Source organism: Crassostrea angulata, chromosome 4 (genome assembly GCF_025612915.1).
Source record: "Crassostrea angulata isolate pt1a10 chromosome 4, ASM2561291v2, whole genome shotgun sequence".
Classification (NCBI taxonomy): Eukaryota; Metazoa; Mollusca; class Bivalvia; order Ostreida; family Ostreidae; genus Magallana; species Magallana angulata.
Genome location: NC_069114.1, coordinates 3366506 through 3389900, shown reverse-complemented (window position 1 = coordinate 3389900; position 23395 = coordinate 3366506). Strand labels below are relative to the sequence as shown.

The 23395-nt window shown below is 33.6% G+C and overlaps 2 protein-coding genes across 2 annotated transcripts in view; one reads left to right on the top strand and one right to left on the bottom strand.

Annotated features, from left to right (window-relative positions):
- The window catches only part of LOC128180540 (transient receptor potential cation channel subfamily M member-like 2), a 57812-nt gene that overhangs the window by 6967 nt on the left and 27450 nt on the right, over positions 1-23395 (bottom strand). The window contains exons 8-18 of the mRNA XM_052848656.1: positions 15881-16179; positions 15619-15726; positions 15458-15523; positions 8364-8541; positions 3197-3322; positions 2958-3057; positions 2553-2784; positions 2065-2127; positions 1560-1712; positions 1100-1366; positions 789-981 (exon numbers count right to left, since the gene is read on the bottom strand). Of these exons, the coding sequence (XP_052704616.1) occupies positions 789-981; positions 1100-1366; positions 1560-1712; positions 2065-2127; positions 2553-2784; positions 2958-3057; positions 3197-3322; positions 8364-8541; positions 15458-15523; positions 15619-15726; positions 15881-16179 (1785 nt within the window). The remainder of the gene's footprint in view (positions 1-788; positions 982-1099; positions 1367-1559; positions 1713-2064; positions 2128-2552; positions 2785-2957; positions 3058-3196; positions 3323-8363; positions 8542-15457; positions 15524-15618; positions 15727-15880; positions 16180-23395) is intronic.
- On the top strand, positions 10999-11547 carry LOC128180241 (uncharacterized). The gene is made up of 3 exons (XM_052848168.1): positions 10999-11069; positions 11179-11292; positions 11388-11547. Exons 1-3 carry the CDS (start codon positions 10999-11001, stop codon positions 11545-11547), a joined length of 345 nt encoding a protein of 114 aa, XP_052704128.1.

Here is a 23395-nt window from a genome sequence, read left to right as displayed (position 1 = left end):
TGTGAATATTGACCCCGACATTAATTTGACTTCAGTACTAAGATTTTTGTTTAATTTTTCTAACCTATGAATATATATATTTGAAAGAGATAATGATTCTACTTACTTCAATTTGAAATAATTGTACACATGAAAAGATAGTAGATGCTTGTTTTAGTATAGTTTTATAATTCAACCCTTGCCCCATCGGACAGACTAACAGTTTTGAAAGCAATATACCAAACATAGAATATGCTATAATAGCTTTTGTGTATAACTTTTCCACAAAGCATCGCTTTTCAGTTATTAAGTAGAATCATTTAAGTGCTGGGTTTTTTTTTTTTTTTTTTTTTTTTTTCTATTCAAATTAAATCTCTTTGAGGGCCCCTTTTTGACCCCGAGGGAGGGAGGGGGAGGCCAGTATATGAACAAACTTAAATCTACCATATGTTAGAAAGTAAATGATAAAGATAAGACATTGCAAGTTTTCGGTTCTTGAGAATATTTAGATAACCCTACCCTTTTTTCACTCTATTTCCCGTTATCTACCCTTTTAACCAACAGGTTGCTTTGTGCAAAGTATGGATAAAATTGACCAAGTAATTTTAGGGAAAAGTTGAAAATGTTAAAAGTCTACGACAACGATGACAATGACGAAGACTGACAAAGGAAAAACTTGATCAGAAAAAAATCATATGAGCCTTCGGTTTCTATTTTTTCATTAGTTAATTTAAAAAAAATTATTGACGTTAATATTACAATTAAAACACAATCATGAACAAGACACGGAAAAGAAATAAATAGATTACCGTCTAGAGATTCAAGGTTAAGCTCAGCGTAGAGCTGCCAGTACGGGTAGTAAATAATTGTCCAAATTCTCCAGTTAGTCCAATCTCCGTTCCATATTGTTTGGTGATCCGGCCAAATGTTAGCATGGTAGTAAATTCCAACTCCCAACACCACAAATACAGCCAAGATTAAGAAACCTAACAAATCTTTAAGCTTAAAACAAAGATAAGAACGTAAGTGGAATGCATTGTTTTATATTTGACTATTTTTAATGAAGTGTTATTGAAAATTGATATAAATAAAAACAAGTAATGGTTAAAAAAATGTTTACCATCTCTTTTATCATGATAAGAGTGGGTCCCATTTTTCTGTGAATGAGAAATACTTCCAAGAATCTAAGATACATAACTAGCAAGGACAGAGCGAACATTCGCCTGGCAATAGTGAATGTCTCATCGATATAAAAATGCCGAACGAACAGTGCCGCAATGAGCAATGCGTATGAAAGCAGATCTACCAGATTCCAGAAGTCGTAAAGGTATCTCTTCATTCGTGACCAGTAGTTTCTGTGGGAGCGACCTCTTGTCTCCAAACAGCCCTTGTAAATAAATCAACTAATTGGATAATTGTTTACAGTATTGAATCGGTAAATAATTCTTTAATGAACTGTGCAATATGTTTTATATCTCAACACTGTATGTCTGTCAAATCTTAATTGATTTATTGTTGCCTTAACTCAATTTGCTTATAATTAAAGAAACTCGATATTGATTAAAAATTATTGATATTACAAAACAGCTGATGAGTTCTTCGATGAAATCTCCAGCTCCCCAGAAGTAAACATAGTATTCAAATACTCGTGCAATGTCTAAAACGTAGTATTTAGTGCTAATACTTGTCAGAACAAATGCACTGTACATCACCAACATTGTAAAAAACATCATCTAAACAAATAAAAGAAATATTTTGTTAGTTTGAATACACAATTTAATCTAAAGTCTGTAAATGTATTCGACTTGACTTTGATGTTATTTTATTTTCAATTTTTGATTTTTTTTACAGTTAATTATAATTTGATACAATGTATTGATTTAAATAAAATTCAATCTTATGATAAGTATCAAGAGATATATGCGAATTAAAGCATTAAACACAAATGCGTTATTCTTATAGGAGTTTCAAGAGATTGGTTGGCTTTTAATAACACTTCAGTGCCTTGTTTATATCTGTTAATTGCACATTGCTTAGAAAAGAAACATTTGAAAGTGAATAAAAAATTAAGGCCCATCTACTTACGTAATTAAATACATATTTCGTCAAAGGCGCAGTAAAAAATAATTTTGGCTTGCTGATCGCAGACTGCAAATATATTTAAAGAAAATCTGAGAATATTTGTTAATATTGAATGTGCTTATAATTTTGGTTGGTTTATATAGATATGGTTCAGTAAATTGTGCCTTATTTCACATCATTTTGATTATAACAATTAAAAGAATACAGGACAGAGCACTGTTAATCATGTTTTATCACTTACAGAACATATTGATACATGTTTGAATAACATAATACATGTCTCTAATAGTTTATTGTTTTGCTGACATTTACGCAACGATATTTAAAGTTTATTACTTAAATAAAATGCACCAAATTAACACTTTTTAAATATATTTTAAAAGACCATAAACTAACAGTTTTATTTATTCACGTGACAATTCCTATAAGATTCAAATCCAAAACGTTGTCCTGTTTGGGTTTTATTGACTATTTCTATAGATAATACTTGCCATCATGAATGGTTTTAGATCTGGTGCCAAGGTGTTGTACCACTGTTTGTTCATGTTCTTCTGAGAGCAGGTGTGGGCTACGACATCATACATAAAATTTTCATAAGCAAAAGTTAATGGGCTGGAATGAATTCCCCAGATAGTTGCCTCGTCATCCATCAAATCAATTGCATTTCGTGTGTCCTCTTCGAACATTATGTCCATGATGCTGATACAACGTTGTTCAAACAATCTATATGAATGCACTGTTATTAAAGATTTGATGAAATGTAATAACAAAATAACAAACTCCAAGTAAAAGAAACAAAATAAACAAAGTTAAGTTTATTGCTAAAAAAGATTATGTATTTGAAAATCTAAACAAGTTAAATGTTCGGTTTTTGTTGCATGTACTGTAGTTCTTACTTTGAATGGTTCTCAAGTTCATTTGATAATATTTGTTCTTTGACATTGTCGGCTTTCTTTGAGAGCTTTTGAAGAATTGCCGCACAGATTAGGCCTGTCACTGTAACAAATATATATTGTCACTGATATGACAACCGTCCCATAAAAACACTAGAATTTTATTCAAATCAATGTCAGTGAAACAAAATATATCAGCACAAGCAACTAAAATCCTGGTTGATCATTTATAAAACACATACAAAGATGGTTTTTGCTTTTAAGCCAAAATATTTCAGCAAGTTCCTTTCTATTGGCAAATATTGTCCACAGTAAGAGATCAGAAATACGCTCATCCGTATCATCGTCCTCTATATCATCACTTTTTCCTGCAAAATAAAAACAATTCAAGAATAAATACATTTAATGAAACAAACAAAAAATGTAGTTGACCACATCACGCATCTAAAAAAGGAGTCAAACTTTTGCTCATTTAGTTTCCATTGAACCAAAAGTATTGCAATTTTAATTCAAACCTAAAATAAATTGGAACTGAAGTAATCTCAGCAACCCTATAGATCTAAAATTGAATAACTTCTCAATACTGTCCAAATGTTACCCTCTTTGGGAGTTGATTTTAATCAACTCTCCTATGCAGTCACTCAGACAAACCGAAAGTGAAACCCCAGATAGCAAGCTTATATTGGCCCAGCGTTGGCCCGATGTTATCATTAATGTGGGTCCAATGTCGGAAACTAACATCGGCCCAATGTAATTTTGCTAATCGGCGCAACATTACACCAACACGCTGGCGTGACGTTGGCCCATTGTCAGTAGATTGACAGTTTTAATGTTGGCCCAATGTTGGGGCAACAATTTAATCCAACCAATATTCCCCAAACTTTGTCCTTTTAAAACAATCTCACAAAGATTAACAGTAAGTCTATTCTTTATTGTTTTCTCACAGAAATATAATCAATATTCAAATTTTCAAATAGTTTTTTATAGTCGATCTATATACTTCCACATCCCTTCAATCTTCTTCATTTGTTTTCTTTACTCCTATTTTCATCCCCTTTCCCAATCATATGAATAACGAATCACAATAAATGCGTTTGGTCACTATGTTTAGTTCAGTTCCAGTTAAGGTCTCTAGTTTTGACCTCGTTGATAACTTCAAAAGCCCGTTTTCGCAAAATGCTGTTGTAAATTAAAAAAATAATCATATAAAATGGAAAAAATAAATTGATATAAATAGAATTGCATTTACATCATAAAAATAATAATGCAGAAAAAATCCTCAATATATAACGATATATAACAAATAAATTTGTTTGAAGGAAGAGGGTCTATTTTACTGTGCACAGTTTTAATTTGTGTGTCAGAATTTTTTTTTTTGCAATATTACTGCTTTTTTACTGTAAATAAGTCAATTTGAATTTTCCGGGGAGGAGGCCAGGGGCGCGGAGGGGGGGGGGGGGGGATATATTCGACCTTCTTTAGATCCGTGCAAGACCCACAGCTTCTGATATAATATTATCAGCATATCATGCCGATGATTTATCATACAAACATACGAGAGAAGTATTTAATAAAGCTGCATTGAGGATAATTATATTATTTTGCCATGACCTATTCTGATCATCTCACATCATTGATAAAAAATTGTGCCTTTAATTCCTACCCTAAATATTGAATATTATCATAATATTAAATTCAGTTACCTTAGATGTTCCTTAACTTGAGCCGATAAACTGCATGGTTCTATTCATCTTCACAAATAATATAGGAGACAGCTGAGTTTGAACATCAGCAGGAGGATGTCTTTACAAGAAAATTGCCTTTAATTTGCTTTCAAATTTTCATTTAAAAGTATTGAGAACATTATTGTATAATAATCACCCATTTATAATAAAAAATCTGTAAAAGAACATCTGCATACTTACATTATTCCTACAGGCAGCCATGATGATAGCATAAGATCAAGTTACTCTGATGGATCACAGTTCTTTTGGCGGCAATGTTTCATTCACGAGTGCAGAAAAGTTACTATGCATTGATACTGCATTTCATTCAAAGTGTAGACAAGTAAAATGCTTCATGATGGACACACATAATATAGTCATGTACATTTAAAAAAAAATAAACAACTAAAATTCTAAATCTGAAATTAATTTGAATACATTTATATTTAAAGTAACCGTTATATTTTAGACATTTCACACATTTTTGTCCGTTGGCCCGACATCGGTGCAGTGTATTCGCGCCCACCGAGATCAATTTGATATTGGCCCAACGTTGGCACAATGTTTATGTTCTAACGTTGGATGAACTACGTTGATCCAATATTGGAACGATGCCAATGCACCAACAGTGATAAATACAAGGTTGGTCCAATGTTGGTCCAACGTCGTTCTACCAACAGCGATATGTAGCCAACCTTACAACCATAAGCCAACGTTGGGCTTGCTATCTGGGACAGTGTTTGGACCTCAGCACGAATCATCACCGCTTACAAGACTTAGTTCTTGAAAATAATTAATTAATTCGATGTAATGTATGCTAAAGCATTGTTTTTCAAGGAAACCTATTTATAAATACCTTGAAAATAGTCAGATTTTAGATGGTATGAACAATTTAGATATTTTTTGTAGTCGTATGTATTCCTACGCCAGAGTTCAATATAGTCTCGTTCAACTCGACGCTCGGTGGTCTCCGTAAATCCTTATCGGAGATTTACGGTGTCAGCCGAGCGTTTGGTTGAACGAGACTAGAGTTCAATATTGCTTGGATCCATACAATTTTCGAGAAATATTTCTATCTCTGATACATAGTTTGATTGAATTAATTTTATCTTTAAATATTATTGAACATGATTCATATGGGGGTTTCTCGACATTCTTGTCGAAAAAATGTAAGAGTAAAAAAAGTCATTCAAATTAGAAACTACATGTACTTGTCATGAAAAATAACATATCATTGATTTTAAAATAAATAAACATCGACAAAATCAACTCCCGTCAGTTCTTCAGTACTTTGATTTAAATATGTTACAACTCTTTGTCGCACTTTGTTTTAGAGGTCATGATTTTTACAAACATACCTACATTTTGAAAGGAATCTTTCCTGTGAGTATTAACTTTTCTGTGGACGTTTCTTGTTTATATATATATACTTATATATACTTAAATAAATAAAACAGAATGCGACAGTCCAAATTAAATAAATTGTTTACTGTTAGTGCTTTCAGCCATGTCGGCTCTTCAGACAGTTATACAAAATTAAAAACTTTTTAATTTTTTATAACTGTCTGAAGATATATATATATATATATATATATATATATATATATATATATATATATATATATATATATATATATATATATATATACACCCAACGACTCAGCAATTTATTGGATATCATTTTGAAACCACTATGTCAAAATGTAAAAAGTTTCATCCGGGATGACTTAGATTTTCTACGACATCTGCCGGAACAAGTGGATCCTGATGCTGAACTAGTAAGCTTGGATGTAGTCAACTTGTACACTAATATAAGCAATACACTAGGACTTACAGCTTTGAATTTCTGGATTGATAATTGCAGAACGGACATTGATAACAGATTTACAAAGGAGTTTTTATTGGAGGCTACAGACTTGGTTTTAAAGAATAATGTATTTACGTTTAATGGCAAATACTTTCATCAAATCAAAGGTACAGCCATGGGAACTAAAATGGCCCCAACATACGCTACATTATGCTTAGGATTTTTAGAAGAAAGTCTGTATAAAAAGACAAATGAGGAATTCGGTGAAGAATTCAGCCAGACTCTGAAAAAGAACTGGAAAAGATGTCTAGATGATTGTTTCATCATATGGAATAAAGGAGACTCGGAATTACAAAGGTTGAAAAATATTCTTAATGATCTAGATCCAGATATTAAATTCACATTAGAAAAAAGTTCCACAAAAATTCCGTTTTTAGATGTTCTAGTCAAGAAGGAGAACGATAAAATTTCTACAGATATCTTCTACAAGAGTACAGATACTCATCAATATTTGCATTTTGGATCGTCCCATCCACGACATATAAAGAGGGGCATCCCTTACAACCTTGCCAGGAGAATATGTACTATAGTCAGTGATGAGAAAACAAGAAATCAGCGTCTCAACGAATTAAAACAATTTTTAACTGACCAGCATTACCCTATCAACCTTATCAACGACGGAATAATGAAGGCCAAAGGAATAGATAGACAGAATCTTATTAATCCAATTTTACAGAACAACAAGGAAACCAACATATTACCGCTTGTTACTACCCATAACCCTAGGAACCCGAATATAGCTCCAGTGGTCAATCATCTCAACGGAGTTCTCAAAACAGATGAAGATATGGCTCGCGATTTAACCAAACTCAAGTTTATTAACAGTAAAAGGCAACCAAAGAACCTTAAGAGAATACTCTGTCCATCTACAATTAATACGTCAATAAAAACGGTATCTAAATGTGGAGACATACGATGCGGCACATGTCCGTTTTTAAAACAAGGCAGCTCGGTTGACTTCAGAGGAAAACAATTCCGCATAAATTCGGACATGTCATGTCATTCCAAAAATTTAATATATACCATTATATGTGATGGTTGCAACAAATTTTATATCGGCGAAACAGGGACAACATTAAGAACAAGAATCCGGGTGCATAAACAGCAAATTAAAGACCCAGAGTACCGGAAAATAAAACTCAGCGAGCACATCGATGTATGCGGAAGCGGGCAATTTAAAGGGTTTCCATTTTATAAACTTTTTACAGAGAGTGCAACGGAAAGAAGAGAAAAAGAAAAACATTTTATTCAAACTTTAAATCCTTGCCTCAACAGACTGCTATAATTTAACTTTTTTATGTATTGTGTATATATTTCATTGAATTACCCTATAGATTACGCGGCAATATCCCTCTACTACGTTAACTTTAACTATGACGTCATTGTATTGTAGACGTCACCAAGTAACGTAATTGTTATTTTAAAAACGTCTGAAGATTGAATGAAAGCGCTAACGTTTTACTCTGTGTTGTCTTTCGTTTTTCAAATGTTCTATATATAAAACCGGACACTGCGATATTTTTTGGATTTAACTATATATATATATATATATATGTGTGTGTGTGTGTGTGTGTGTGTGTGTGTGTGTGTGTGTGTGTGTGTGTGTGTGTGTGTGTATTTAAAGGGGTGTAGCCATTACCTTAATAAAAAGGAACGGGTTGCTTAACGGCAAGAGGCCTTGTGGTTATGAAAACAAAGGATGGGCGTTCGACAAAAAATTTAGAAATGTTATGCTTATTTTTATCAACTGAGTTTAATAGTATAACAAAAATGACATGATTTTATTCTTTATATTTTAATTATAGTATAAAAATTTACCTTGATATCGTAGAATTTCACAGCACAACAGTCTTGCTGCGTGTGCGACAGACTTGTAAAAATTTATTGTCATCTTATGACCATCTTTACAATCAGGATGTTTTTCTGTTGCATTTGAATTGTCATTCACACAAATGTAGACGTGGCATAGTCTTTCTGCGTGTTTCTCGTTTATTTGCTTCAAAAAAAAAAAAACAACCTCACAACAGAACAGACCTACTTCATAATTAAACATGAGCTAATTTACATTCCTATAAATGGTCATAATATAAACATTAGAATAAACGGTAGAATAACAAAAAATAAATATTGTAATGTTTTCGAATTTAAAACTGTTTTTGCATACACGTAATCTTGGACATTGTACCTTTATCGAATACTATTCTTACCGAGAATAAGAAAATCCCATGCAAGGTATAAAACTAAATATGGTAGGGGCACACTGTTAACTTCCAATTCCCTATATTTTTGTTCTCCTTCCCCCTCTCCCCACTTAATAAAGTCATCAAAATATATGAGGGTTAACATGTACATGTACATTTTCTTCCTCAACTACCTACTAGTTATTGTATAATAAAAAAAATTTATGATAATAATTGTATTTTATTAAAAAAGAAGAAAATTGTACCTCGATGCGATGCGCTCAATTCCTCAAATTAAAAACATTCAAAAATGTCATTTGTCTTCCCCATTATAATAAAACGACTGTTGTTTACTTGGCGTAAACTCGTTTGACTTAACCTTACTCACACTGAATTGATGAATACACTGGAATGAAAAATGTTGTCACGTGACATGTTAAAGAGCTATGAAAATCAATGCATTGACAGACATATAACTTTTTTTAAGGTCCACCCATAATTTTAATCGGGTGCCGGTCAATTCGTTCCTAAACAAAACCGTCCCGGTCAACCCGTCCCCTATATTTTGACTAATCCGTCCCCAATGTTTGGTCAATCCGCCCCCAAGTTTGGTCAATCCGCCCCAAGTTTTTGTTTTCATTTTCACATACATATAATGTGTTTCTATTTCACATATTTTTTGTTTCGATTTATTCTTTTTCAGAATGTACATTGAATGTGTTCCATAACTTAATTAGAATAATGTGAGATTTACGTAGATTATTAGGGTTGTTTTTTTTTAAATATCAGTGTAGTGTTTTGTTTTTTACTGTCTCTGTATTCCAAACTTTGACAAAATTCGAATCGTGTTTCATAATCAATATGTTGATAGTATTTACCTTGAATATAGAAGAGCGTATATTTGAATAAAATTCTTCCAATCTTCAAGGAGACGGGCCAAATTCATAATAATCGCTAAATACCAAGGGTGGTCATAGTTTTCACACACTAATAAAGACTGTGCAGACCGAAGGTGACGCTAATTGTCAAAACAACAGGTGGGTATATATAATTACAAGAGACGTATGGTGTCATAAATTTGGATATGGAGATTTTCACCGTATACACGTCTAGTCAAGGTATTGCCATGATTGCAGACACATACTTGTACATAACATACGAATACATTAGTATATACGTCCCTGGGTATTGTCATGTTGTAAATTTTGAATTTACTGGGTGGATGTAAATACAAAATTACCAACATGACAATAAGAGGCCCTAAGATGATGAGAATCGTATTGGTCGAAAAAGATTTAACCAATAAAATTTTGATTTCTAATTTAAAAAGGTATATATATTGTTATATTGTCAAAATCATTGTCAAAATGACTTTCTGTACTGTGTGCAAGAAATACGTTAAGCGTAATCAACAAGCCATTATGTGTGATGGATGTGAGAAATGGACCCATCGGAAATGCAACACTGGTAAGTCTTGTTAAAGTTTTTAAAATAGTTATGATATTGAAAGTCTATATAAATATCGTTGTCATTTTAATAAAACAAAGTATATAAAATTCAAATTTTCTTTATATTTATAAAAATGTAACAGATAAGTGTATTTTTCTTTCTAAATAATATAAAAACGAAGTAATTGAAAATATTAAGAAATGAATGTATAACGATCCACCTAGGAATTAATGTAAAACTGCGTTTATAATTACTACATTTTAACATTCTGAAAACATAATATGACCTTATGCGGCATTTGTAGGCATTTCGGTTGCGGACTACAAAGAAGCTGTCAGTACCAAGTCTGACATTTCTTTCCGAGGTCACATGTGTACTACCAGCGACTTGACCGAAACTGACCAGGAGGCGACAAACAACAGGACAGAGATTGATCTCCAATCCGATATTACTCCGATCGGTCAACCAGTTCTCGAAAGTACTAGGATTGGAAATCACAGCATAAGGTATTTATTATGTTTAGTATGGTTATAATTATATGGTGTTATAACTGTATAATTATATGATATGGGTCTAGTAGAATACATGTATTACATAAATTACAAATGAAATTAAACATAATAATGTAAAAGGGAATAGAAAAAATGCTATAATGTAATAATTAAGATAATTCCCTAAATTGCAGGTCTGCAGGTTCCGACAATCAGTTTGGCCAATTCAATGTTTCGGTTGCCTCAACAAACGCACCACGACCAATGAACGAGACCTCTGATCAGTTTGGCCGATTCAATGTTTCGGTTGCCTCAACAAACGCACCGCGACCAATGAACGAGACCTTTGTCATCGAAGCTGCAATTTCGGACACCAGTAAAACCGATGACGAATCAGACGAAGGGTAATTTCTATTCCTATATTTATTTTTACACTTTCAATTGACCCCAAAAATGCAGTTAATTTTAACATACATTATAATGTGTGATTATCATAATTCCAATATACTGTAGAACCAGCGATACAGGCCCTACCCACGACCCTATCCACGATACCATCTCGTACTCTTTCAATGAAACAGCGGAATCTTTTGGACCCATTGAGCAAGTGGCCCAGAATGAAGAAGAGTAAAGCATTTAGAAACTATTCATACAGAAATACACGTTCTATTGATTGCAAAATCCTATGGATTAATAAGACATTTTTGGGTTGTTTTTTTTAGATCAATTGCCGAAGTGGAACTGGTGGAAGTGACCGTCAATCGGCCCATCACGTATCAAATAGAAGATCATGGAACGAACCAGGGAAAGCGGAAATTGTTGGACAGCAGAGGTTTCACTTACACTGTGAAAGTAAGAGATAAATATATAGTTTTCATCTGACACAAAAAAAATCCGTTTGCTTTATACAGAAGATTAATATATGTAATATATTTTTCAGCGTCTACGGAAAAACAACACCATCATGGATTGGTGTTGCAGTGTAAGATCAAAAGCCCATCGATGTCCAGCAACCGTTGTTGCAGAACGGCGATAACTTTAGAAATGGGCCAAGTGCTCACAACCATCAAGCAAAACCGGGAATTGGCACCGCAGTAAAGATCATGGCGGAGGTAGGAACAATATGAATGATATGAATTGAAGTATTTATATGATTGGACAATTAACACAAAAATGTGTAATGTCTTACATTTTTTACAGGTCAAGGCTCGCGCAAAAAATGAAGTTTTCACGTCTGCCGCCACCATTGTACAATACATACTGCAGGCCAGAGTCAATGAGAGTGAACCAGACAACAGCAGACCTGACGTAGAAAAACTCATTCGACGGGCAAACAGAGCGCAAGAAAAATGCGACCAAAACATCCCGTCAACCTTGAAGATTTCCGGGTATATATAATAATTATCATACAATTATTTAATGTTTTAAACTTTAAAAAAATATTATCTTATTGAAATGTAATTATATCACAAATTTTAGGTGGACCATGCATTTATTCCCGATAACTTCTACTTGGAAGTAGCAAAAGTTGACGACCGCCGCCATTTCCTATTTGCTACACCGGACGGATTGGACACCCTGGCAAAAGCGAAACGTTGGTATATGGATGAGACATTTAAAATTGTACGGGCCATTTTCTACCAGCTGCTGACAATCCATGCGTTCATAAAATCTGCCGACGCCATGAAACAGGTCCCACTGGCATTCATCCTGATGTCTGGAAAACGGAAGACGGATTATGCTAAGGTGTGAGAACTTCTTAAGTAATAAATTATTATGAAAAGGTAGATTGTTGGCAATTACGTATAAAAATTCATGTTGGTCTGTTTTTCAGGTACTCTCGGTTCTTTTGGACCACATGCCAAGACAACCCAAAGTTGACAGCGTAGTTGTTGATTTTGAGGCGGGTCTCTGGCAAGCCATACGAGAGACAATGCCGGACCTTAAAATCCATGGATGTGCGTTCCACTGGACACTGGTTGGCATCGTCGCCTCAACGACAAGTCCCCAAATGGACAGCTGCCTTTCTACTTATTGGTGCCACTTCTCCGCCAAGAGGCGTCACTACTTCCCCTCCAGCGGAAACTGGTATCGGAAGGAAAGCTTTGCCGCCGACAGAGGAAAACTGGCCAACAACAGCGAATCTTTCGGTTGTGGGACAAGTATGAAGACAAGCAACTTCGTTCTCGTCGGTTCCTCTTCCTCTGTGGTAAAGTCATTGGACCAATCGACAAATAGACTTAACATTACTGACTGACGATGTATGACAAGAGAGTTCTTCAGATTCTTTCGTCGCCTCGCTGCTACATTGCGTTATAGGATCTGAAATCTCTCAGAATGACAGTTCATTGGTTGGGTTTGTATATGTGGAATTTATTGTGAGCATTGTAAAGCTTTTAATTATTCTCAGTTAACCTGTATTGATAAATCATGTGTTCTTTTTCAGATTTTTTTTTTAAATTTCACGTTCAACTTGTTAAATATAGAAATAATTTATTTTGATAGTTTTGGAATAGAAGTTTTTATATATTTGAGATGAAAATTTCAGAAGCATTTTTATTCCCTTTTTTCTGATAAGAATATGTTTTTAGCTCTTTGGGTTTAATAATTTATTTTTTCCAATGAAATTTAGATTTTTACTTTTGGGTTTAAATTTTTATTTTTTACATTCAAAATTATGGCTCTTAAAGAGGAGGCCTCCACGTGGCAAGAGCTGGGCAACGATATCAACATTCGTTCTCTCTGGGTAGAAATGAGTAATAACATGATACCGGCAGACATCCTCATAAATCATTTATATAGCTATTTGGAAACGATAGCTTTTTATATTACTTTAAATATCATTAATAAAGCAATTTTAATATGAATCCATTTAAATATAAGCAAAATAAAACAAAACAAAACTAAAAAAAAACTAATGAATCTACCGGGGGACGGATTGACTAAAGCATGGGGACGGATCGACCAAAATAATGTGTAATTAACATTATACCAGGGGACGGTTTGACTTAAGTTTGGGATGGGTTAACCAAAACTAAGGGGCGGATTTACATTGCCTAAATAATTATACGATGGGACGGTTTGACCAAATTTTAGGGACGGATTAGCCAAAATATAGGGAACGGATTGACCGGGACGGTTTTGTTTGGGTACGGATTGCCTGGATTTCTTTTCATCTATATTCAAAAACAACAAATAGCTACAAACCAAGATATTTTTCTACTGTAATATTTTCTTAGGAATATACAATGCCTTTATTTCCGTAACAGAAATGTGTCAGAACTATGGACACTGTTTAAACGGTGTCGTTTTTATTTACTTGTGTCTAAAAAACTATCAACATGTAGATTCCATATTATTCATGGTAAAACAAGGGGCCCCTAGAGAGTGGTTACAACATATCATCCTTTAATTTTTTTGTACAAGTATTTAACGTTTAGCGAGACATTTCTAATGATCAACCAAAATTACAAAATACAGGCGAGAGTTCGCAGGTTAGAAAGCACAAGTAATGCAAACGAAACGAAAATCAAAACAAGCTAATACCACATGTGTGAAAACTGTCAACGCATTGAAATAATTCACTTCACAAAATTGGCACCAATGTATCTTGCATGTTTCCCAGGAGTTCAAAATGTAAAAAGTTTACAGACGGACAGACAGACAGATGGGCAGATGGACAGACGGACGACGGACAAAATGTGATGAGAGTGGTTCACTTGTGCTTTCAGCTCAGGTGAGCTAAAAACTAAAATTGAAGTTGATTTTGATATGCTGTTATTTCTGCTTTAAGAGATTTTTAGCAATTATTTTTTAAGTACATGTGAAAATCTGCCTTAAATTACGTAAGATACCAGAAACATCTTTGTTATGCAACACAGAGGTATTGTTGCTATGGAAATTAAAGAAGCATAGAAAATCACGCAGAAATTCTTAATCTTTAGAAGGCCCAAAGCAACGGCAAACATTTTAGCAAAGGTAGGGATTTTTTAAAGTCACTTTAAAGTTAATGAAATATTTGATTTCTTCTTAACTATTATGAATAACAACCTAAAAATATTACAATTTTCCTAGATTTTCAGCGTGTTACAAGAGCACCTGTTCTCGTTTTTTTTTCGGGTTTTTTTTCAATTTAAATATCTTTCTTGCACAGTGATTATGATGTGAATATTTAGATTTTGAATACAAATTAAATACACAAATCAAATTTTAAGACAAATTATTTTTAGATACAAATGAAAAACACTTTGAAAATATGCATGTCTTTATAATTTCATGCGATCCGAGAATGTCTCTTAAAAAATGGTGTAACACAGATAAGCAAATATAATGTTTATCTTTATGTATGTCTACAGTGCATGCGTTCTGCTAAAATTCAGAGCAGCTAGTAAACATAAACGAAAGGCGTGTAGTAGATAATGCGTAATAACAGTCTGTACATTGCACCTAGAATGTTTTTTTAATAATTGATAGGTTTGGCTTAAGGTGCTCTTTTTGTAATCAAGGCAAATAATTAAATCAGCATTGTTATGCACTTAATTTAGAAGGATTGAATTAGGAATTTACTAAAAACCATTGCCTATTGTCTAGCCAAAGGCCCAAATTACCGAGTATTCATGTTGCAAGATTTTTAAAAGTGCTATCTCTTTACCAGTTGAATAGTAAACATTGCTTATGAGAATCAGTGAATAAACAAACATACATAAAATGGCTAGTCATTTGGTTTATAAGAACCCGTAGCGATTATGAAGTATGATTAGGTTTAGGGGGCCTAAAACTGTTTTGTGTATACCTTTAAAATCCACTGCATATGCAGACAATCATGCTTTTTAAACTCACAGCCCTCACAGGAGACGGTCTGAAAAATATTTTCAATTCTTTTACATTCTGTTCTTTTATGAAAATCTCACAAAAGGTAAAAATTATATGAAATGGCATACCTATGATTCTTACCTGTGCATATAACTCGGGTAAATAATTCATATCAAAGCTTACTCCTTGATCTAACAAAACTCTCACGTAGTCGCATCGATTGGCTTTTAGTGCCTCCAAAAGGAGAATCTAAAAAAAAGGAAACAATGCGTTGTTTAATTAAAACGCTCCAAACTCGGCCCAGTTGAAATGTGAATAGTAATTTTAAAAAAAATTAACACGGATATTCATTATTATCATTATTTGAAAAAAAAGAAGAAAGAAGGCAATTCTTTAATCTTACAGGACCACATCTCTCTAGACTCTCTGATTCTTGAAAAAGCTGATATCCGAAAAAGAAATATAACGGAAGCGATGTAGGGGCTGAAAACTTTGGATTCAGTACGTATGGTCTTATGTCTTTTTTGAAACCTTCTAAGAGTTCGTAGATAGTTTGTTCTGTTGGACTGATGGAATTTTTGCGCAGAAAATTCCAGGCGAGTGAAATGTCCTTGATTGTCTGGTTATCTGTGGTTTTTTCTTTGCCAGTCGATACTGTGCCCGGTTTTTCCTTTTTGTTCTTTACGGGTTTTACTTCGGGATCTAACGAGTACGAGAAATAATATATATATTTTTTTCACAAAATTATCTTTAATTCACATAACTGTATATAAATATTTTTAATAGTTGTAATTTGTTATGCATTTAAACATATGGTTGCTTGAATTTCTGAAATTTGATGTCTAAACGCTCTTAACATTTAGTATCAAGATTGTTTTTTTTTTTTACTTAACTGCTCCTGAGTCGTATTCAATATATGCAGATGTTTGTTAAAAACTGATTTAGAATTTATTTAGCCACTTGAGGAAAGGATCTGACTTATACCATGTTTTATATTTATAAATCAAGCCCTTGCCTTTGTCCTTGGCATGAGATGAAAATTTTTAAACATTTTTCCTATGCATTTCTATGTTAAAATTTGAACTCCGTCTGGGACCCTAATTTGGTCACAATTTATCACAATTTTTATAATTTAGAATTTTCACTAAATATAGAAGCGTTTATGTAAATATTGGCATTTCTGGTGCAGTGGTTCTTGAGAAGAAAATGTTTAAACATTTTTCCTATGCATTTTTATGTTAAACTTGGAACCCCGCCTTGGGCCTCAATTCTAGTCCGGGGTCACTATATTTACAATTTAAAATATTCACTTTATATTAAAGCTTCTGTGTTAATATCGACATTTCTGATTAAGTGGCTCTTAAGAAGAATATTTTAAAAGACACACACCATATGCTCACTGTTTCGCAATTATCTCCCTTTAAAAAAAAGTTGAGGCCTTTATTTTAACAATTTAGAATTCCCTTCTCATAAGGATGCTTTATACCAAGTGTGGTAAAAAATGACCCAGTGGTTTTCGAGAAGAAGTCAAAAACGTGAAAAGTTTACAGACGGACAGACAGACAGACGGACAGACAGTCAGACGAACAGACAACGAGCAACGGACAGCGGGTGATTCTTCGGTTGAGGTGAGCTTAAAAGTTACTTGTGAATTATAGTACATCAAGGCATGAAAAATGTATCTTAAACACATTAAAGGTCATATGAAACGATTTTTTACACTATGATTTTCTTTCATAAATATAAAGCTTAGTATAAACAAATGTTAAAATACTTGAAGTAAGATTTTTTTGCCTTTGCATTACTGAAAAATAACCGTGAAAATTCAGCACCTGAAAAAATTCTTCCCCGCTTATCGTTCTTGATTTTGGGGATTCATGACGTCACACAGACCCATCGATGTTAACAATGCATCAAAACTAGTGTAATTTTACAGTAGTTTATCGAGTTGATTTAAGTAATTTTTGCATATCTAAACGAGATCATTTGATTTCGTAGTACAGATGACTTCGTTTTAATTGGTCGTTAATGAATAAATCTAATATTATTTCTCACCAGAGTAATATCATGATGAAAATCCCGTACTGCAGTGAAAATTAAACGAAAGAAATGCTCCAACATTAACAGCTGATTAATGAATTATCCTAATCCTTTTGAAAAAGAAACATAATTTTCTTCTTCGATACGTATAATGATTGCATTTAATTCATTTGATTTATTTTGTCACATAAAAAAGTATAAGGCAGGCCAATAAATATGTTTGAAGCATTGTGAACACAGTTTGTATCTAAGAGCTGCTGTAAAATGCCGCAATATTAATAAGGTTTTCCGCTCTCAGCGGAAAACCTTACTATTATTCTGAAAAAATTTCAAATTTCTTCTTATTTTTTTTTCTTCTAGACGCCAACTTTGTTCCTTAATATCTCGCTCGTTTGTTCACCGATTGTTTTGAACTGATAACATGCCGCGTGATGTTGTCGTTGCATATTTTAGTTGAGGAAAATCCATATCCGGTTTTGAGTTATTCCCCTTTTAGTAAACTTTAACGACTTCTCTTGTCCAGGGGGGTTTAGCTATAACGATGAGTGGCAGAGTCTCAAAGATGGGCTGGTTTGGAAGCTAATACATTGAATTTGTGCGAGATATATTTCATTTATCATTTAAATGCAAATAAAAGGGGTGGTATAGATGTTGAAACAAAGGTAAGAAAAAAATTCAAAAAAATTCGCGTATTTTCCGTGTTAGTTTTCTACCTGATAAAAATTTGTTATAACATGTATTTTGAAAAGTTCTTGGTCTTACCCAGACCTTTAATTCGGTATACCGAAAAAGGGGCTGGTCCCTATAATTAGGGAGTTAGAGGCGTCCAAAGTTTCTTGTCAATAACTTAAAAAGGAATAAAAATTTCTAATGCATTATTGAAGCAAAGTTGTAAAGAAATTTATTTTGAATCCTTCCATAATATTCAATTTAATGTTTTCGTAATTTATAGTCAGTATTTGCAGAAACAATTGTTGTCAGTTCGGTCCATTGTTGTGGGGGTGCGCACGTTTATGAGGTTATGAAAGGACTTCTTGTAATGCACTAACTGATGCATGTAGCGCGCAAAAATAATTCCACATAAAATTCCCAAATGTTTTTATTCATATGTACATTTTCATTTCATAAAGATGAACCTCTCTGACCTTATTTTTGTTATTTGTTTCATAACTGTGCCCTGTCTATATTTAGATGCATTACGAGACTCAGGTAACCGATCGATAGGAGAGTCGCTAGCTGTATTCATGGCCGTCGCCTAGACGACAGCGCATGTGCTTGTAGAGCTGGACGTTCACGTTTAACGCCCCACTGTGTTACTATGAATTGTTTCAGTATTGGGAAATGTGTTAATAAAATGGTTCCAATACATGGTAATTAAACTCAAATTTTCTACAATACGTATACACGGCCGTCTTATAAAGCACAATGTGTATTACTGACATGACAAATGTACGCGAACGCGGGATTGCTCCCGATAGAACATTTCTTTTAAAGCAAAAAAAAAATACTGATTTGCGATGGACATAATATAATTATCATCGTGGAGATGATTTTAAAAAGTGAATGTAATATTCGTATACGATAATATTTGAATCCTAAGCCGCTAGTTTTAAGTTACGATTATTAGGGACATTAATTATGACTTGCCCCGCGTTTCACGTTTTTTACTTGCAAAACATCTACAAACGAAAATACCAAACAACCTTCAGCAGCAACTTATAAATTATTTATTCCATACACAATTCTAAAGAGGTAATTAATTAAATTCAATAAATGCTTTATACTTGTACTCGCTATCTTCCATGGAAAAAAGTGGCATGGAAAAAATGTTGTTCAATGTTCATCAAATACGCTGCAGTCTTAGCAATCGAAAATAATTAACAAACTATATATTGATAGAATGACATATCAACAAACATTCAGACCCGCAGTGTGTTATTTTACAAGTTCTATAAAACGTAGACTCAATGACTGAATTCTTTACCGTTTTCCGTCTGGGTTATTTTGAATCACGTGTGTACGTTATGTGTAGCCATATAGATGAACACTTTAAGTGTTTAATTTTTAAAAGAAATTGTGTACATGCAGAGCAATGCAATGCTAGGACAATTAAATTTCAACAATGTATATGGTGAGGCCGGTCGGACTGATACTGGTTCTGCTTGTTCTACAAATAGCGAATGTAAGACGAAGTATTGGGGGTGTTATATTTTAAACAAATATAAGCATTGCTTTCTTAAAAGCTTGCATTACTCAACTTAGTATTTTATTGGAAGCATTCTTAGTTACCTTAGCTGCATATATGTACCAATGACAATGAACTTTATTCTCAATAAACTGTGTTTACAGTGTAGAGAAGATATACAGAAATTACATTGTGAAGAAGGATTAGTACATGTACACGCTCGGTCTGTATCCCGTAAAAAAATTGATTACCATCCGAAATTTTTCATACAAGGTCTACACACTTGCAGCTAACATTACCTTTAAAAATACATTTTAGAATTTGCCGCTGTTTATAAATTCATTAAAAAGACGCGCAGAATCCAGAGGTAATATGTCGTTTGATATGGGACTTATGACGTCTATTTATATTGTTTTCATTAAAATTATTTCAAGCTTGTGGGTGGAATGAAATCAGTTTCACATGTTATATGACATAAAGATGTCCTCTCCCCACTTTTTCTCGCAGCAACTATTTTTTTTAAAATTTACATACAAAAATTGAATTATCAAGGAGTTGCCCCCCCCCCCCCATTTTGGTAGCATGTAAAAAAAATGGTATGAAAATCATGAAATTATGGGTGAAATTTTGACAATTTTGAAAATTCAAAATTCTTCTTTTTTTCTTTTTTTGCTTGTCAAGATTTCTTGGATAAGTTTGCCCCCCCCCCCCACCCACACACACACTTTCAAAAACGATGCTACGTGTCTGGAAATTACTCATTTCTTTATTCCCTTCTTTAATAAACAAAACAAACCAACAAACATAACCAATCCAGATAAATATAATTACATGTATCAAAAATAAACTTCAAAAACAAACTACACATTCATCCATCACCCACAATATTGCCTTTTCGATATTTGTCATCGTTGTAGACCCGTTTAACAATCTGTTAAGTAGGTGCTTGCACGACAAAGAACCCCTTGCTGATCTACATTTTCATTAACGCATACAAAGAAAAAATATATTTTGATTTATTTTTGAATTTCTTTTGATGTAAAAAAAAAAAAGAGAGAAGAAATTGGTTCTCAGTCTCTCTTTATGCCTGTTTGTAAGCGGTTAATCCAAGTTCATTTTGAATATCCTTTTGTAATTTAAAAAATGCGATGTAATTTTTTTTTTCATGCGATAAAGCAATGAAGAGTTGTTTCTTGAAATTTTATTAGACCATAAAATTGTAAAATGCTAACATTGAAAATTGTGCCCGATTTCTTTTTTTTTTAAGGTAAAACTTTATTAATTTAAAAAATGATTCTTTGAGACAAACTAATTGACATAATCAATAAAAGTTTGACAATCTCTAACTGCAGGTCTGTAGCTTTTAGTCTGAAAAAGAATCGGATGGACGACCTAGGACACAGATCGTCCATCCGAATTTCTTGAAAATTGCCATTTCTTTCGTACGCGGACGCAATACTCACCGAGACTAAATGGTTCGTATGTTAAGTTTTAAGTTTTAACTGCTTTGAAAGATAATATTGGTTTTCTGATAATTATGAACATGAATAATTAAATAAAAATGGTTAAAATTACAGTAAAATTACCGGCACCGGTCTTCTCCATGCGCGGATCTAGAAGGGGAAGGGTTCCAGACCCCCCCCCCCCCCAAGCGAAATTTCTTTCAATTACGTGTACATTATAAACTTACAAAATATGCCTCGGACATCCCTTGGGAAACTCAAAAAACCGTCTGACTTTTCAACCCCCACCCCGAAAAAATGTTCTGATCCGCGCATGTTCCCCCTCCTCGAAATACAAAATTATTCTTCAAACACCCCTGTAAAATTTCCAGAATATCCGCATATATACTAAGAGATTCATTGGCGCTTGCGTTCGATAAAAATGCGTGTAAAACGTTTGACAATGGTCTTTTTACCTTCGTACCGGGCATAACCATAGTCCCACTCTTTGAATAAAATGCGGCGAATCAAGCTAGATACAACGTGTTAAGATCTGTATTTGCTTATAAACATGTAGTATCATCGTGCAAAATGCACTGTTCAATTATAATTTTTTTTTTTTACTTTACTTGTAAAATTCAACATCTGTTTTGTATAATTTTTTCTCACAGTTTATTTCTTACAAAGTTACTTTTTCATTTAGTGATTGACACTTTTCAGACTTTATATGTGATTTCAAAGAGCAGAGTGTCATGTTTCAAGGACTGTTTATCTCTTAAAACAACATTGTGCAATTATCAGATTTTCATTTCTTGGACATCAAAGACTAATTGAGTTTATTTAATTATTTTATATCTGTGAACCTTTCACTCAGCTTACTTATATCATTACCTGTCAATTTATACTCATTAAGATTCTTATAAATAGTTATGTACAATTGTCAATGCGCAGTCTGGAATACGGCGGCCAGCCCAAGCCACGTCCGACTCTCCCAGAGTCTTGAGTCCGGAGGCCACTACTGGCCATATCCGACTTGTTTGTAACATGTCTGTCTGTTAAATTGTTATAATGTTGCCATCGTTGAGTCTCGTTCAATTTATGTGGAATCCTGCATCAATTGCCTGTTTATTTCTCTGGAACTGTATACTGGTGGACCTTCGATCGAGAATACGGCAAACCAACCCTTCGTTTTAGCTTACAGCCCACAGCGCGCCACAACCTTATACCTTATACACTTTACTCCAACATTCCCTCACCCGGTTCGTACTGCACACGACCGATGCAGATCCAGACGAATTCTCTAGCACCGTAAAATCTACGCGGTCACAGAAATATTATACAATTATTTAATGCTTGAGCAGTCAATAGACCAGAATATTTTTCCCGAGGTGCAGGGAACAGCTCAGTATGATCTATTGCCCGAGACCAACGGCCGAGGGCAATAGATCATACTGAGCTGTTCCCTGCACCAAGGGAAAAATATTCTGGTCTATTGACTGTTCAAGCATTAAATAATTGTTTTATTACCTAATTCCTGTTTTAGTTTTCGGGGTTTACAATATGCATATTGCAGATGGTTTTCGTGCCATTATGCAATATACTAAGATATCTTTTTCATCTTTTACATGCACAGAACCTGTTGCATGCATTACAACATCTCAATTTAATATTAGTTTAAACAAAAGAAGGGGGGACTTAAACCCATTAGATTTTAAATAGTATTTTGCCTTATTTGAGGCTTAAAAGCTGTTGATTATTTGATACTCCATTTTGATAACATTGAATTTGGTTTCACCAAGTACTAAAAACAACGTCTATGTAAAGGAATATACATTCCCTGAGAACTATCGAAAGGATGTAACATTAACATACCCGCGTTCTGAAATACGTTGCCGGTCCAATAGATCGCAGTCAATTGACCGGCGGTCTAATAGATCGCAGTCTATTGACCGGCAGTTCAAAATAGACGCAAATATTTAATTGGTAATTAAACAACAAAATCCGTTTGATTAGGTTATAAAATACTTTGTTTCTCACTGTTTGTACATCTAATATTGTACTATGGTCAGCTATATTTTTTTTGTAATGCGTCACAAGTATGACGCAGCTACGACGGAAAACCTAATCGTTGCTTGCAACGAGCTCGTCTCTAGTTCTTACATGTTATTCTTATATGATATAAATTTATGACTTATTGATATTTACATGTAGCAATATCTTTAGAAACTACTTTGTGTACACGTGTATTAAC